At 38.9% G+C, this 13,303-nt stretch overlaps 1 protein-coding gene across 30 annotated transcripts in view; it reads right to left on the minus strand.

Moving 5' to 3' along the window:
• Positions 1 to 13,303, minus strand: part of ANK2 (ankyrin 2) — a 335,054-nt gene that overhangs the window by 136,307 nt on the left and 185,444 nt on the right. For all 30 annotated transcript variants that reach the window (XM_062574110.1, XM_062574102.1, XM_062574111.1 and 27 more), the window contains 2 exons: positions 1,980 to 2,078; positions 95 to 193 (listed from right to left, as the gene is read on the minus strand). In XM_062574110.1, coding sequence (XP_062430094.1) covers positions 95 to 193; positions 1,980 to 2,078 — 198 coding nt within the window. The remainder of the gene's footprint in view (positions 1 to 94; positions 194 to 1,979; positions 2,079 to 13,303) is intronic.

Raw genomic sequence — 13,303 nt, forward strand, 5'->3', positions numbered from 1 at the left:
TTGGCTGATTTGTCAGGGCTGGCATTAAAGAAAAGGTTTGGAATTACTCCCTAATTTATCAGATATATTTTTTAAAACGAAAATAGCATCATACCTGAGATTGTGCATTGATATTGGCTCCTTCCTTAACCAGAACTTTGACAACTTCAGCCTGTCCTGCTAGTGATGCAATGTGCAGGGCTGTATTCCCTTTCTGTTACAGGGAGGTAAAAAAGAGAGACAATAATTTTCTTAATGAATCACTTCAACCAGCAGTTCTTTATAATACCCAGCATGCAGGCCTTCATTTTTCTGAGGACAGTTTTACTTTACAGTTCCATGAGGTTCCATAAACATCCTATGGAATAGAATCGATAACTGCAGCAATGAAGATTTCTTGAGTTGTTGTGTAAAGTCTACTAGGTAGAAGCGTTCTTAGAGATTTCAATCAATACAATGCAAACTAACATCCCAACCTAACTTTTGAGTGAGATTTTGGAATTTGATTGGGGCATGGAACAAAGTTACATGTCAAGTTTAACATGAGCTAACAGGTTTTTGTCTTCAGCTCCAGATATCATGCCCTGTAGAAAGTAGCAGAAATCTAGGAGTCCTAAAATTCAAAGCAAAGTGAAATTTCCTAGTATAAGACTTAAAAGGAAAATCTGAGTATTAAGGAGCAAAACACAACTCCTTAAAGGTGAAAGAAAACCAGAATTTTTCCCTTTCCTCTAATTGGCATAAAATTAAAATGCACAGTTTTGAAAGTTCTTAATTACTCATCTATAAACAGAACTAGAAGTACAAGAGAAGCATATGCAAAAAAAAAGGGGGGGGGAGAGCTGCTCATACTCACGAATGGCCAATTTTGATTAGTACAAGAAGCAACACGACACTAAAGAGAGTCCTTCTTGACCTTTGGATGGGGTTGCAGGTAGGTTAGGAAAATGTAGATGAAGTGCTCAATTAAAACCACAAAGAGCAACAGTGAGACCACTGCTTTTGTAAGAGGCTTACAATTTTTCAGACCAGCCTCTCAACCCCAGATACACCATCTAAAATGGCTTTATTAAATAATCAAGCCCAGGTGCCTGAAGACTCATAAAAATGAAACAAAATTCCAGAGTCCCACCTGGAAGCTGGTGGTTCTATGAAAAGCTTCACTGTGGGGTGAATTAAAGATATTTTCGAAGGGGAAAACCTCATTTTCCCATTAGTAAAAGAAACCACAAGTGGAGCAAGAAGCTCGTTGAGCTGAGGGCCAAGCGTTAACCTGGAGGGAGATCCCAGACATCTGGCCCCACAGAACAGAGAGGTGGGAACCGAACACAAAGGCTGGGCCCAGCCAGGCTGCCTAGAGAACAGAGCAGCAGCCACCAACGCCAGGACTAAAAGGAGGAACTGCTGGGGCTGACTGCAACCTCCATTTCCCCAGTCCCACCATGGGCTGGGCAAAGACACTAGACATAGGTCAAGCCGACAAAGCTAGCCCATCACAAAGACTCTGCCAGCAATGGGACAAGTGACATGCTGATTGAATGTTTCAGACACCCTTGTGTGTGCCTGTGTTTGGAATAGCGGCAGGCAAAACGTATCACCCTTCAGGTTTTTTCCATTGGGTCCGTAAGTGAAAGGGCTCTGGGCAGGATACAATCACTTATCTATTTTTGCAGATTTGAAATAAGTCTACTATTTTGAGCTATATTCAGCCTTGCTGTAATTAGGAACTGTCACTGGAAACAATGAAATATTTGGCATTGCTAAAACTTTTTAACGCTCTCCCTGTGAACAGATTGCATAAACAATAATCTTTCCCTTTTAGTTTACTACCGATGAGCCTCAGCAAATGACATAGGCTCACAGACCATAATAGAAGTAACATTTTAAATACCAAAGGTGTATTTATCTTATTATCTTATTTGTACTTCTTTTTTTCTAAATTTCTCCCATTTATTTCACTTTTTCTTTCGTGCATAAACTTAGCGATAAGCATAAATTACCTTAGTGGCAGAATCCACAGCTGACCCTCTTTCCAATAATTCTTGTACCAGTCCCACATGCCCTTCTTTAGCAGCCAGGTGCAGAGCATTGAGTCCATTCTGTAAGCACAAGGGCCATATCAGTTACAAATATCAGTTCTGAAGATACGCATTCCCACCTCACCCTGGTATAAGAAGATTAGTAGCTGGGTTACTATTACATGTTAGCTCTCTGTCTAAATAAGTCAGATATTTTGGACTTTGCTAGTTGAGCCAAGGCACTGCGTGACAAAGCTTCTCCGATAACATTTTTCTCATAGCAACAAAGACATCAAAACAAACTGTATTCTGCAACAAGCAAATAACCATAAGAAATTTCTTCCTTTTTGATGGTTTCGCACTTCCCCAGGCTATCACGGATATCACCATGAAGCCATTATTTCAAGATTTGTGTGCATAGCTAACTTCTATTTACTGTAATCTCATCTACCCTAGTGACATATTATCATCATAGAAAAATCATAGGACTTAGCCAAATTTACACAGGACATGTCTAGTGAATTAGGGTGATGTGAAGCCTAGACTCTTTTCCTTTCTTCTGGGACAGCTAATATCAACCAGAAGACCACTAGCACAAGTAGAGCAAACTATTTGTTGATCATGAATAGTTTGTAAACCATCCATAAAGTGGTTATAACAACTACTGACTTAATACAAACGTAAATGGTTTCTGATGAACAAGTCTCCACTAAACTTTGAGTTTTTGTAACCTCTTTCTTAAAGGAAAAAGAAATAATGAAAAATGAGCTAGGATTTTCAAAAAATGAAAAAAAAAAAAAAAAAAAAGATGAAGAAATTAGACAGCCAAATCCTTTTCCCATTAAATGGAATAGGACACTTTATCTTATAAATTCCAGTCATAGAAATTGTGCATCTTCCTCTTCTTTTTATCCCTATTCCACTGAAGGTAAAACAGAAAATGACACTCCATTGTAACTGAATTGCCAACCTATTTTTCACAATCCCACGGTATTTTTCACAGTACTTCAGGCAAGTGACAGCAACAGATACTGCCAGTGCCCTCAGGCATTCTGCTGTTTTGCCATATTGCAAGCATCATAAATAATGCTCAGGTATCTGAATGTGTGTGTGTGTGATATATACATATACACACACACACACATATATATACACACATATATATAAAAGCACCAAGCTTAGCACTGCATAATTTTTATCATTTTACTAGTCTCTAAGCAGTTCACAGTCACTTGAATTATGTAATGAACAAGCAGCTTTCTGGCCTTTTGTTTGTCCGTCCTCATAGGCAGTTCAAGCTTGCAATTCCCAGTGGATTTTAAAGCACTTAGCACTTCGCAGGAGACATTTAATGGGAGTAGGTCCAATGGCTACAGACACAGCAATCCAAATTCATTTCTGAAGTAACTCCATTTAATTCTGCATTTATGTAAGCAACACAGATATACTTTGTGGTCAAAATCAGCAGTGCAACTCCGAGAAAAGCAAAGAAACTGAAGGAAGGATATATTCACATGGTGCCAAAAGAAAATACTCTAAGCAGCCTGGAAGCTAGGAAATGCCAATGAGAAATGTGGTTTCAAAGTCCGTTACGCAGGTGAAGCAGCAGTAACCAGATTCTTCCTCTCCTAGGGGCGCCCTCCCACCGCGGAGCTGCAGAACCCAGGGCGGGCAGCAGAGCCATGCTCCTGATCCAAAACCCATTTTTAGCCAAAATCATGTGGTGAGGTTGGCCATATTCATCATGATGTGTAACGCTGTACATGTCAGGGAGATTTCTGCAACATCCCAGCCAGCTCTAATCTTGTTTCTCAATCTCTGCTGCATATTACATGACCATAATTACTACCTAGAGTGGTTCAAAGTTTTGAAATAGTATTTTGTGAGGAAAAACACAGCTTTCTCCTTGTTTGAGAAGAAAGAACTATTCACATATCTAATCTCCTAGATCAGTCATCAGCACTTTCTCTAAGAGAGTATGAACAGTAAGTTTTAATTCCCTATGGTTGTACACAACTGATGTATTTCTGCAAAGTGTATTAACGTTTTTCACTCTTTTTGAGCACACAGAAGTCCACAGGCAACAGCACAAAACTGAAATATTGGATGTGAGGAGGACAGCATGCCTGCAAAGTGCAATGTCCCTACATAAATTGTGTGTGCACACACACACACACCTGAAGAACAAGCTTTTTTTTTAGTCTAGCATGTGGCAGAATATGAGGAAAGCAAGGCTTGTCTCAGGGCTAGAACAGTAGCAACCTCTTAAAATATTTGTACTTACGGCTTTAAAATATGTATCTAATGACACCCCATTAAACAGAAGAAGCTAATATGCAGCATAGATTTGGTGATTTTTTTATGATATGGGATTTTTATCAAATTCATTAAAATATATGCAAAATTAATACAGAGGTTCAGTAAAAAGAATTACTAAAAGAAATTACAGCCTAAATGCAACTCTTACTATACACATTCAAATATTGTAACTATACATATTTTCTCTTATCTTTTAAAGTGAAATAGCAAATGCAAGCATTGTACTTTAAATGTTCAGGGCCAGCACAAGTGCAGCCTTAAAGCAAGCTTTGCTACTCCGTGTTCAGAAAGCTGCAATTATTTCCCAACCCACCAGGCTGATTCCTGCTACATATGATGATGGAGGTTCAGATGAAATCAGTGCCAACTCCCCCAGTCCTGCCAATTGAACTCTTGTATATTAGAGCGACAACAGTTTCTGATGCTTCCCTTCTCTCTCACATCCCTCTACCAAGAAGTTATGGGTGGGGGGGAGATTAATTTTCTGCTAAGTAAAAACATACAGCATTTGGACTGCTGTTCCTCACAAAGCACGCATATACCATAATGTTTCTCTAAGAGGCTCGCTTGCAATTCTAACACACTCAACAGCCTTATAAGCTTAGTTGTTCAAGTGTTTCCTGCAGAGACCTATTTCCTCAGTTCTTTTTCTCCTGGGCTACTGAGCTAGCGGTTTCAGCACTTCACATCCCATGGATTGCTAGAACACACATACCACTACTGCTCACAGCACTTCCTATACTATCTACATACATACATATCTACCTACATACTTTCACTATACCAGAAAAGCACACAAATTTCTTGTAAAGTCCTAGAAATCACAAACCTTTTCCAATTTCAATCGCTTTTCTCGTAAGATTGGCACAAAGTCTCATTACTGATGTCTGAAAATTACCCAAGGAGGTCCAAGGCACATTTGCCTTTGAATTAAATGCAGAACTGCATCCTTACAGACTACAAGTTCCTTAAGCCACTGCCTAGCACATTGTGAATGCTACTAAGCCATTTATTCCTTCCGGCCCACCACTCAGGCTGCTGTTACCTCGAACAGCTTCAGTGGCTTATACTGGTCCTGCCTTCCCCTGTCATGCCAAAGCAAACCGCGACCCCACAGAAAGGCAATCTCTTGGCAGAGTATCAGCTCAATCTACCATTCCAAGGACACTAAGTCGGAGAAGGCTGCACTGCCACCAGAAGAAACAGTTTGGCTTCTACTGACCCCTCCTCAACTATTTTCTATCCCCAGCCACCCTTCAGCCAGGGTTTCCTGCAGATTAGGTCCCTGAAGAGTTCAGTACGAGGCTACGCAAATGCTTCTGCCAACACAGGAGACAGTACTGCATGGATGGCGTGACCAAGAGGCTAGAGCAAGGCCAGGATCACTTCTTCTGTAGCAGTGCTGACTTATGCCAGCTTAAAAAAGCTTGACAAAATACAGCCCAAGCAGATGTTCAGCATTACTGTAGCTCCAGTGACAAACTGCAGACAAAAGTTGCAATATGAGCACACCACGAGCTTTTTCACACTCCTGTCTGCGCTTAGCTGTGACAGGTATAGATGGACACCTGTCAGCCCTAGAAGCTTTAGTCATCTTCTGCTGATGAGAGTTACTGAGAAGTATAAAACAATACAGGAAATGCATAGGTGGGGAAAGGAAAGTATTTGAAAGAAGTGAGAAAAACTTCTTCATGCAAGTGAATTGAACTTCTTCATGCATTGAATTGAACTAAGGGTATATATTGACCTTTACACAAAAACCTCATTATTTCTGTGAAATAGAATGATTTTGTTAATATTTTTAATTCTTTGAAGTTTATTTTAGTTTGAAGGTATTCATTAAGGACTTAAGATCTTTGAGGACATTTGGAAGCAAAAATGTAGATCAATAGAGTTAATCCGCTTCTTTTCTTTGTGCTAAAAGAGTCTCAACACTTGTAACTGTACTGACTCCGATGGAAGCTGGAGTGCAACACTTTCCAAATGCCTGAGTTTCTAGTTACTCTTGCCTTTGCCACACAAGAGTGGGAGTGTTAGCTGCTTTCCATTTGGACCAAATCAGGCAGTAATTAGTAGATGGTCTTACATCTCACTGTAACTCAAGCAACAAGGACACCAACCACATTATAACAAAACTAACAAAACGAAAGCAAAAGCCAAACAGTTCTAAGACAGCTTCCAAAATATCTTCTATTTGGGTCCCGTTCTGAAACGGCATTTTGCTGAAAAAATAAAAATGCATATACAAGGTTTCATTTCTGAAAAAGTACAGAGATTGCTCACTCTAAAATAAAACATATTTCCTGTGCTTTCCCTGCTAGGCAGCTAGGGCACAACCACATAGCTACCCCACTCAATTCCCCTGAAGGAAGGAAGACTCCCCAGGTTGCAGAAAGAGCTGCCATGCTTCATTCCCTGTTTCCTACCCTCCCACTCCTAATAAAAATCACAGGACACCAGTAATCACAGCAATCTGAGGGTTGCCAACTGAACTCACTTTAGGCAGCTCTGTGAGGAATTTAATATGAAACCAAAATACAAGAAGCTGAAATGACTATACATGCTTAAAGGAACAATGAAGGTTAACAAATTGTGCTCCGTAGCTCTATGTCAGATGCCTGTCACCGTTCTTCTTTGTACTTGTAGAGTCCCAGTGCCAGAGAGTAGTCAATGTCTTCAGGAAAACAGATTATCTAATACATACAGAAGAGTTTTCCCTGTTTTCCAGGGACTGAGACAATTCAGACTAGACATTAATATTATTCATAGATCTGAAAGGGCTACTTCAGCATTTTCTGCTTTGTACTATTTGCCAAAAGCTCAAAATATTCCATATAATCTAGAAAATTCCTGAGTTAACTCAGCCTAGACATCAGGTAAAATTAGTAATTTTATTAAATCACGTTGATGTGGGATTCTTTTTGCACACTGGTCAACCTTTTTTTTTTTTTTTTTTTACCCTAATATGTGCCAGTATAAATCTGCTTTGATACTGACAACAGGACAAAATCACAGAATGTGAAAGTTGGTGGTGTTGTACCATCCAGGAGCAACTCTGTTTCAAGCAGCCGAGAAATTAAGCAGTGTCTGTTCTGAAGTTTTCGTTTATCTGATTCAGATTTCATCTATAAAACGTCATTGGAAAAAGAAGTCCCTGCTTTGTATGATATTTTTAAGATGCTCTTATGAAAGAGGAGCATCCTACAGAAGATGACTCTGCAGCAACCCTAATCATAGAGTATTCCTCACACAGTAAGAGAGAGGATATGAACTTTGAGGAAAAAAAAATAATAAATGTTTCCAAGGGATTATCATACTAACTGTGCTCTGTCTGGTGGAAGATCCTCCTTGTGAATATTGCAGTTTATTATCAAGACTAAAATTTGCTGGGTCTATTTGAAAATATTTATGAAAAGTACTTTTCAGATACGAGTATCAGAACTTGCACTCTCCTAATTGTGTGAACTTGACAAACTTGAAGTTTGTCGAGTTCTGTCCCATATAACACATTTTTTTCTTCGCAGTAAGTTCTTTAAAGGAAACTTTCTTCTAACCAGTAAGACAAGATCTTTTTTTCTGTATGCTTTCAATAAGCAGAGCATGGAAAGCCCCAGGTTTTCTCCTGCTCTTCATTAATTCCTTGGCACAGACAGCAACAGAACATTTCTCACTTGAATACTCTAACTTCCACTTGACACATGACTGCTTTAATCATCTGCAGCCTTTCTTCAGCAGTGAAGATAATGCCTCAAAATATTTTAGATTATTTCATTTCTTATTCTTCTATTCTTTTTTTTACAAAAATAAAGTGGCCACAATTATGGGGTTTTTTAATTAGTTTTGACATTTTGCCATCAATCATAGCTGAACAGTCTTGAACAGTCTCTAAAGTAAAAAAAAAAAAAAAAAAAAAAAAAAAAAGAACCTTCAGACTTTTTCTAGTCTGAATGTCAGCATGGAATTATCAGGAAAGGAACAAGACATTTTACTGAGGCTTTCTTGGTGGTATCAGGACGTTTCAGTCACTGTATAAAGATAACATTTCGATGGCATAAAGCTTCATTTCAGGAAAATCACTGCACTTAGGTACATACTTAAACAGAATTTAAGTGCACCTTTAAAATTGAACATGTAGTTAATGGTTTTCTAAAGAATGCAGGACCTAAAGATCACGAGAAAACAATGTAATGATGAAGCTCTAGTCCTAAACACCCTCCATTCCTATGCTGGGGCTGGGTATTTCTGTGCACCTGCGCTCTAGGTGCACGCAGTACAGCACAGCTCACATCCATGCAGTCCGCACTAGTTCTCCCTAGAACAGCGTAGCCACCCCACACCACGCACCACCTGCCTGTGGTCTCCTCCTGGTCTCATGTGGTGTACCAGGCCCCAAAGATACAGCCTGTATGCGTGTGTGTATGTGCCTATTTTCTATCAGGTCAAAGTACCTGAAAAAACATGAATTCTGCACCACAGGCTATCAAAGAAGAGGATATTCTTTTAGCATGATACTATGACTAATCTGTGCTCATCATGGGGCACAACCTGACCAGGGTTTGCCAGAATAGTACTGGAAAACTACATGGAATAAATGAGGCCCTAGTGCACCCTCCTTCCTGCTGCCCAGAGCGAGCAGCCCCTGGACTAAACCATCCCCCTGACTGCTCACAAGTTTCAGCTCGGAGCAAACTAGCTGCTTACACTATAAGGAGCCTGAGATACATACATACGCATATGGCATAGATGATTAGCAAACCAGGATTCAGGAGTGAAACTGGGGAGATAAGCTATGTAACAACACAGACACATTTGCTATGTTCCCAAATACATCCTAAACACAGGAGTTTTTCTTATAAATTAGTTACGTGCAGGGATATGAGTGTATAATTGGAGGCAAGGGGTGCCACACCAAAGGTATTTCATTAATAGCAGTCCTTCCCTGAACCTTCGCTACGAGATAGGACAGTCAAACGACGTCAGGAACAGTTCCCAGCCTTTTCCTGTGCTCCCAAACTCTCCCCAAATATCTTCATCTCTTTTCCAGGTGAACTCTCCCTTTTCACAGCTCTTCCAGTGTTGGGATCAAACAGAATAAACCGCGCTGTAAACAAGCAGAACCTGATGCTGCAGTCTATGAAAGAAATAGAAGCCTCAAGGCATAATTAAGATCGTGCCCTGAAATTTTAGTCCATCTCATAAGGTCTTAGTTACCAGAGCTATGTGAAATTTCTTTTGAACAATTTACTGATTTTGATGTTGTCTATCAGCAATTTTCAAGCAATTTTACTTCCTCCTTGCAAACTCATACACATTGTCCAGTTAGTGGTGATTTTGATCAAATCTGGCTAAGCCAGATTTTAGCACAAAGTTGGACACAATACAGCCTTGGCATTCAAATCCCCATTCAAAGAAATGCCATTGGCTTCACTAGAACATCAAGAGATCTTGCAGGACTGATGCAAACATTTATTTTAAGTCTTACTTGACTACTACTGTCAAATTTAATAAGTGTTGCAAACTTATGTCTCTAGACTATGAAGCAAAAGTAATTAGATTTATGCAACAGATCTATGAAAGAGCCACATCATACTACATTACATCAGATCAATGGAGAAACTTTAACAGTGTAATAACAATGTACTTCTACAGCCATAATAATTTTTCTGAAAGAGAAAGTAATACCTTAAGCAGCAAAGTTAACTACATTTTAATACCATTATGCAAAACATTTTATATTGAAGATTGACTACTATCATAGAACATTTAAATTTGCAGTTTTCTGAAACTGTTTATTTAAAAAGTATAAAAAAGTTATTACTTTCTAACTATGTAAGGTTAATAGAATTGCATTGCTCATTATCATCTGACTAGAGATGCCGCGACTGAGCCACAAGACTTTTATCTGCTTCGACCCAAGTTAGTTAGTCAGCTAAAAATACCACTCACCAAATGTTTATTTACAGGCTGAGATCTCTCAAAAATAGCATGGGAAACCTCAGACTTCCGCACCTTGGGTCACTGGGGATCAGGTGCTTCGGGTGGGATGGTGTGCTTAAATGCTAAGGAAAATGAACCAACTAACCCTACTGCTTTCAGGGCAATAAAGTGATACACGCAGCTCCTATAATGCTTAGACTGTCTAGCGCACTCTCGACAACATGAGCGTACATTTTGTAATTGGATTTCGATCTCTCTCCTGCTGGAACAGTTACTTGCTGGTTCCAGGAGCTGCTCCTGTGGGAGGAGAGGGGCACCGCGCAGCACTCACCCTCCTGCTGCTTCCTTCAAACTTCAAAACTCTCCTGGCATGAAGAAGTGTTTTAGAAGACACGGAAAATACCTGAGGTCATGCCCTGACTCTACAGTCATAAAAAATTCCTTCCAAATTTTTCTGAAGGCCGAGACAGACGCTGAGAATTCAAAAAGCCAAAGAATCAAGCAAGTCTTCATTAGAACAAAACCACTGAAGTCCAAGGTGCACCAGAAATGCAAAACAGACTGGATAAATAAGTGCAGAGCTGTTCCGTACATTAAAAGGACAAATACACTAGAGAGGAAAAAAATGCAACTAGTGCAGAGAATAACACAAATACATCAGAGAGAGAAAAACATGCAAAAATAATACTTTTGAAAAACTTACTGCTACTCTTTCTGCCCTGCCTAGTAATTCTATTACAAAGGGTTTTTTTAAAGCAATTTACCAGTCATTTCCATACTGGTGGCTTATCTTAAAAATCTGAATAGTGATCACAAGAGATAAGACAACATAGGTGTTTCCTCGATGCAAACACTAAATTAATATCTTTGACTCCATTGGGTTTAGCTAAAGCTTCATTTTTTCCACTATCTAGTACCAGTGTATTCCATCTCCGCACATTTCCTAAAGGTCAGAGCAGCTCCAAACGTCATACATGTGAAAAATACTCTGCCAAAAAAACAAGTGTTCTTGATTAAATCAGAACATAAAGGTGGTATGAATAACGGGGGATTTGATTCACAATAGAATTGTCTTTCTCTTTTTCATTACAGCACATACTTTCCACCATTTTTCTGTGTTTAAGTTATTTTAGTGATACTTAGATGATACTTTTTACCAGGAAACAGAAAAAAAATAATTTTTGTACTGTATAGAGTACTGTGTATATGCAAATCATATTTGGTTTCTAAAATGTGTTTACTAAAACATTAACTGAATGATCTGAATTAAAATGCATGTTAACAAAATCCACAGATAACGTGCAAATTTATCAATTTATTTGGCTAACATCTGCTCCTTTTGGTATAAATTACTGAACTGCTATCCCATTCCCCCAGCATTCACATTATTTTAATAAGCAACCCAAGCAATAAAAAAAAAATGAAAAGCAAGCATAAAACTGAAAACACAGACCATGTTTATTTATGCTAAAGAAATGTATGCCAACATATTGCAATAGGGCCCAGATAATTCTTTCAGAATAGCCAAAATTCTACTTTTTTTTCAAAATTCAAATCTGTAAGGTTTTTTTAAGTTATTGCTATCATAAGATCAATAAGAAAGAGTCTTGGAATAGAACCCTTGCTCTAGATATGACAGAAACGCCAGACTCTAAAAATGTCCTTGTGTTATGGAGCTTAAACATAACAGTAAATGTGTAATAGTAAATAAATGAATATGAAAAGAAATGATCTCTATAAGAAACTTCGTTAGGTAATTAAAGAACGTTTTGCAACTTAGTTTTTAAACCTACTCAAACCCTACTACAGCCATCCTTGCAAACTGCTGTTTGAAATATATTGTCTCTATCAGCTTCTCTTTTCCTACGCCTTCAAGCACACCTCACTTCAAAATTCCAAAGCAACATTTTCACAGCTATGCACAAGGACACCAGGTTTTATATAGGGCTTTCAACTTCTTCCTTGGCTCTGCCAACACTACCGACCTACGCTGTCCTTTAGACAAATGCTTGCAATAAGACATTTTGAACTTTCGATTATACTGTCCCTACACCTGTGAGGATACCAGAAAGGATGCCTTCAAAACAGCTACAAACTGAGAGCTGGCATGCTGCGAAATTTATTAATCGTCACAGCCTTCTCACTGCCATCATCTGCTCATCTGTCAAGCTGTTGTAGCACCTCTTGCTTCTCAAGCCATATTTAGAACACAAGCTCTTCGGAGAAAGGATTGTCTTTCATTAAAACGGCAAGTGTCTATTATGTGCAGACCCATGCCTTGTTGCAATTAATAAATAGCAATGTCTAAGAGAGCAAAGAATATGAGTATTGGCAGACAGTTTTTCAGACAAATAGAAGAATGACAGACCATCAGTATGGGAATAAAAACTGAATGACTAGTGGGCACATCAGGCTTAGCCTTCCTTACGAAGCGACTGTTCGGATAGGAAGTTCAATTGCATTCTGTCACAGCAATACAAAACCAAGAAGCGCTGGAGAGAGTGGGCTGGACTTGGCAGAAGACAGCTGTAGCAGTGTGACACCTGAAAAGCCACCCTCTGCAAAGAAACTCAGCAGAAATTCTGAGAACTCTCAGCTCGACATCAAGGCATATTTTACTGTATTTTTTTTACCTGCATCCAAAGGATACTATATAATAATTCTCTTAGCTAGAACATAAATTTTATCATGGCTTGAGTATTTTGACGAATACAGCTATATTTAGTGCTCTTGGTTTCAAACAATACTGGAACTCCACAACAGCAAGTCCATTACGGTTGGTCTATCAAAGCATAACTTAAGATTTGAATACAGATACTTCATTACTTTATATACCCAAATCTGCAAGAAGATCCCCCAAAGCCTTATATACAGCTTTACTAAAAGCAATACAGAAATTTTTCAGGCACTATCACCTCCTATAGGTGCCATTGATGAACAAGTCTGAAAACACATCTTGAATAAATCAAAACATCTGTATGAAACATTCTAGCCTTAAAAACCTGAGGGAAGGTCTTTGGAGTTCACTGCTGCAAACTTCTGCCCTTCAA

Source organism: Rhea pennata, chromosome 4 (assembly GCF_028389875.1).
Source record: "Rhea pennata isolate bPtePen1 chromosome 4, bPtePen1.pri, whole genome shotgun sequence".
NCBI lineage: Eukaryota > Metazoa > Chordata > Aves > Rheiformes > Rheidae > Rhea > Rhea pennata.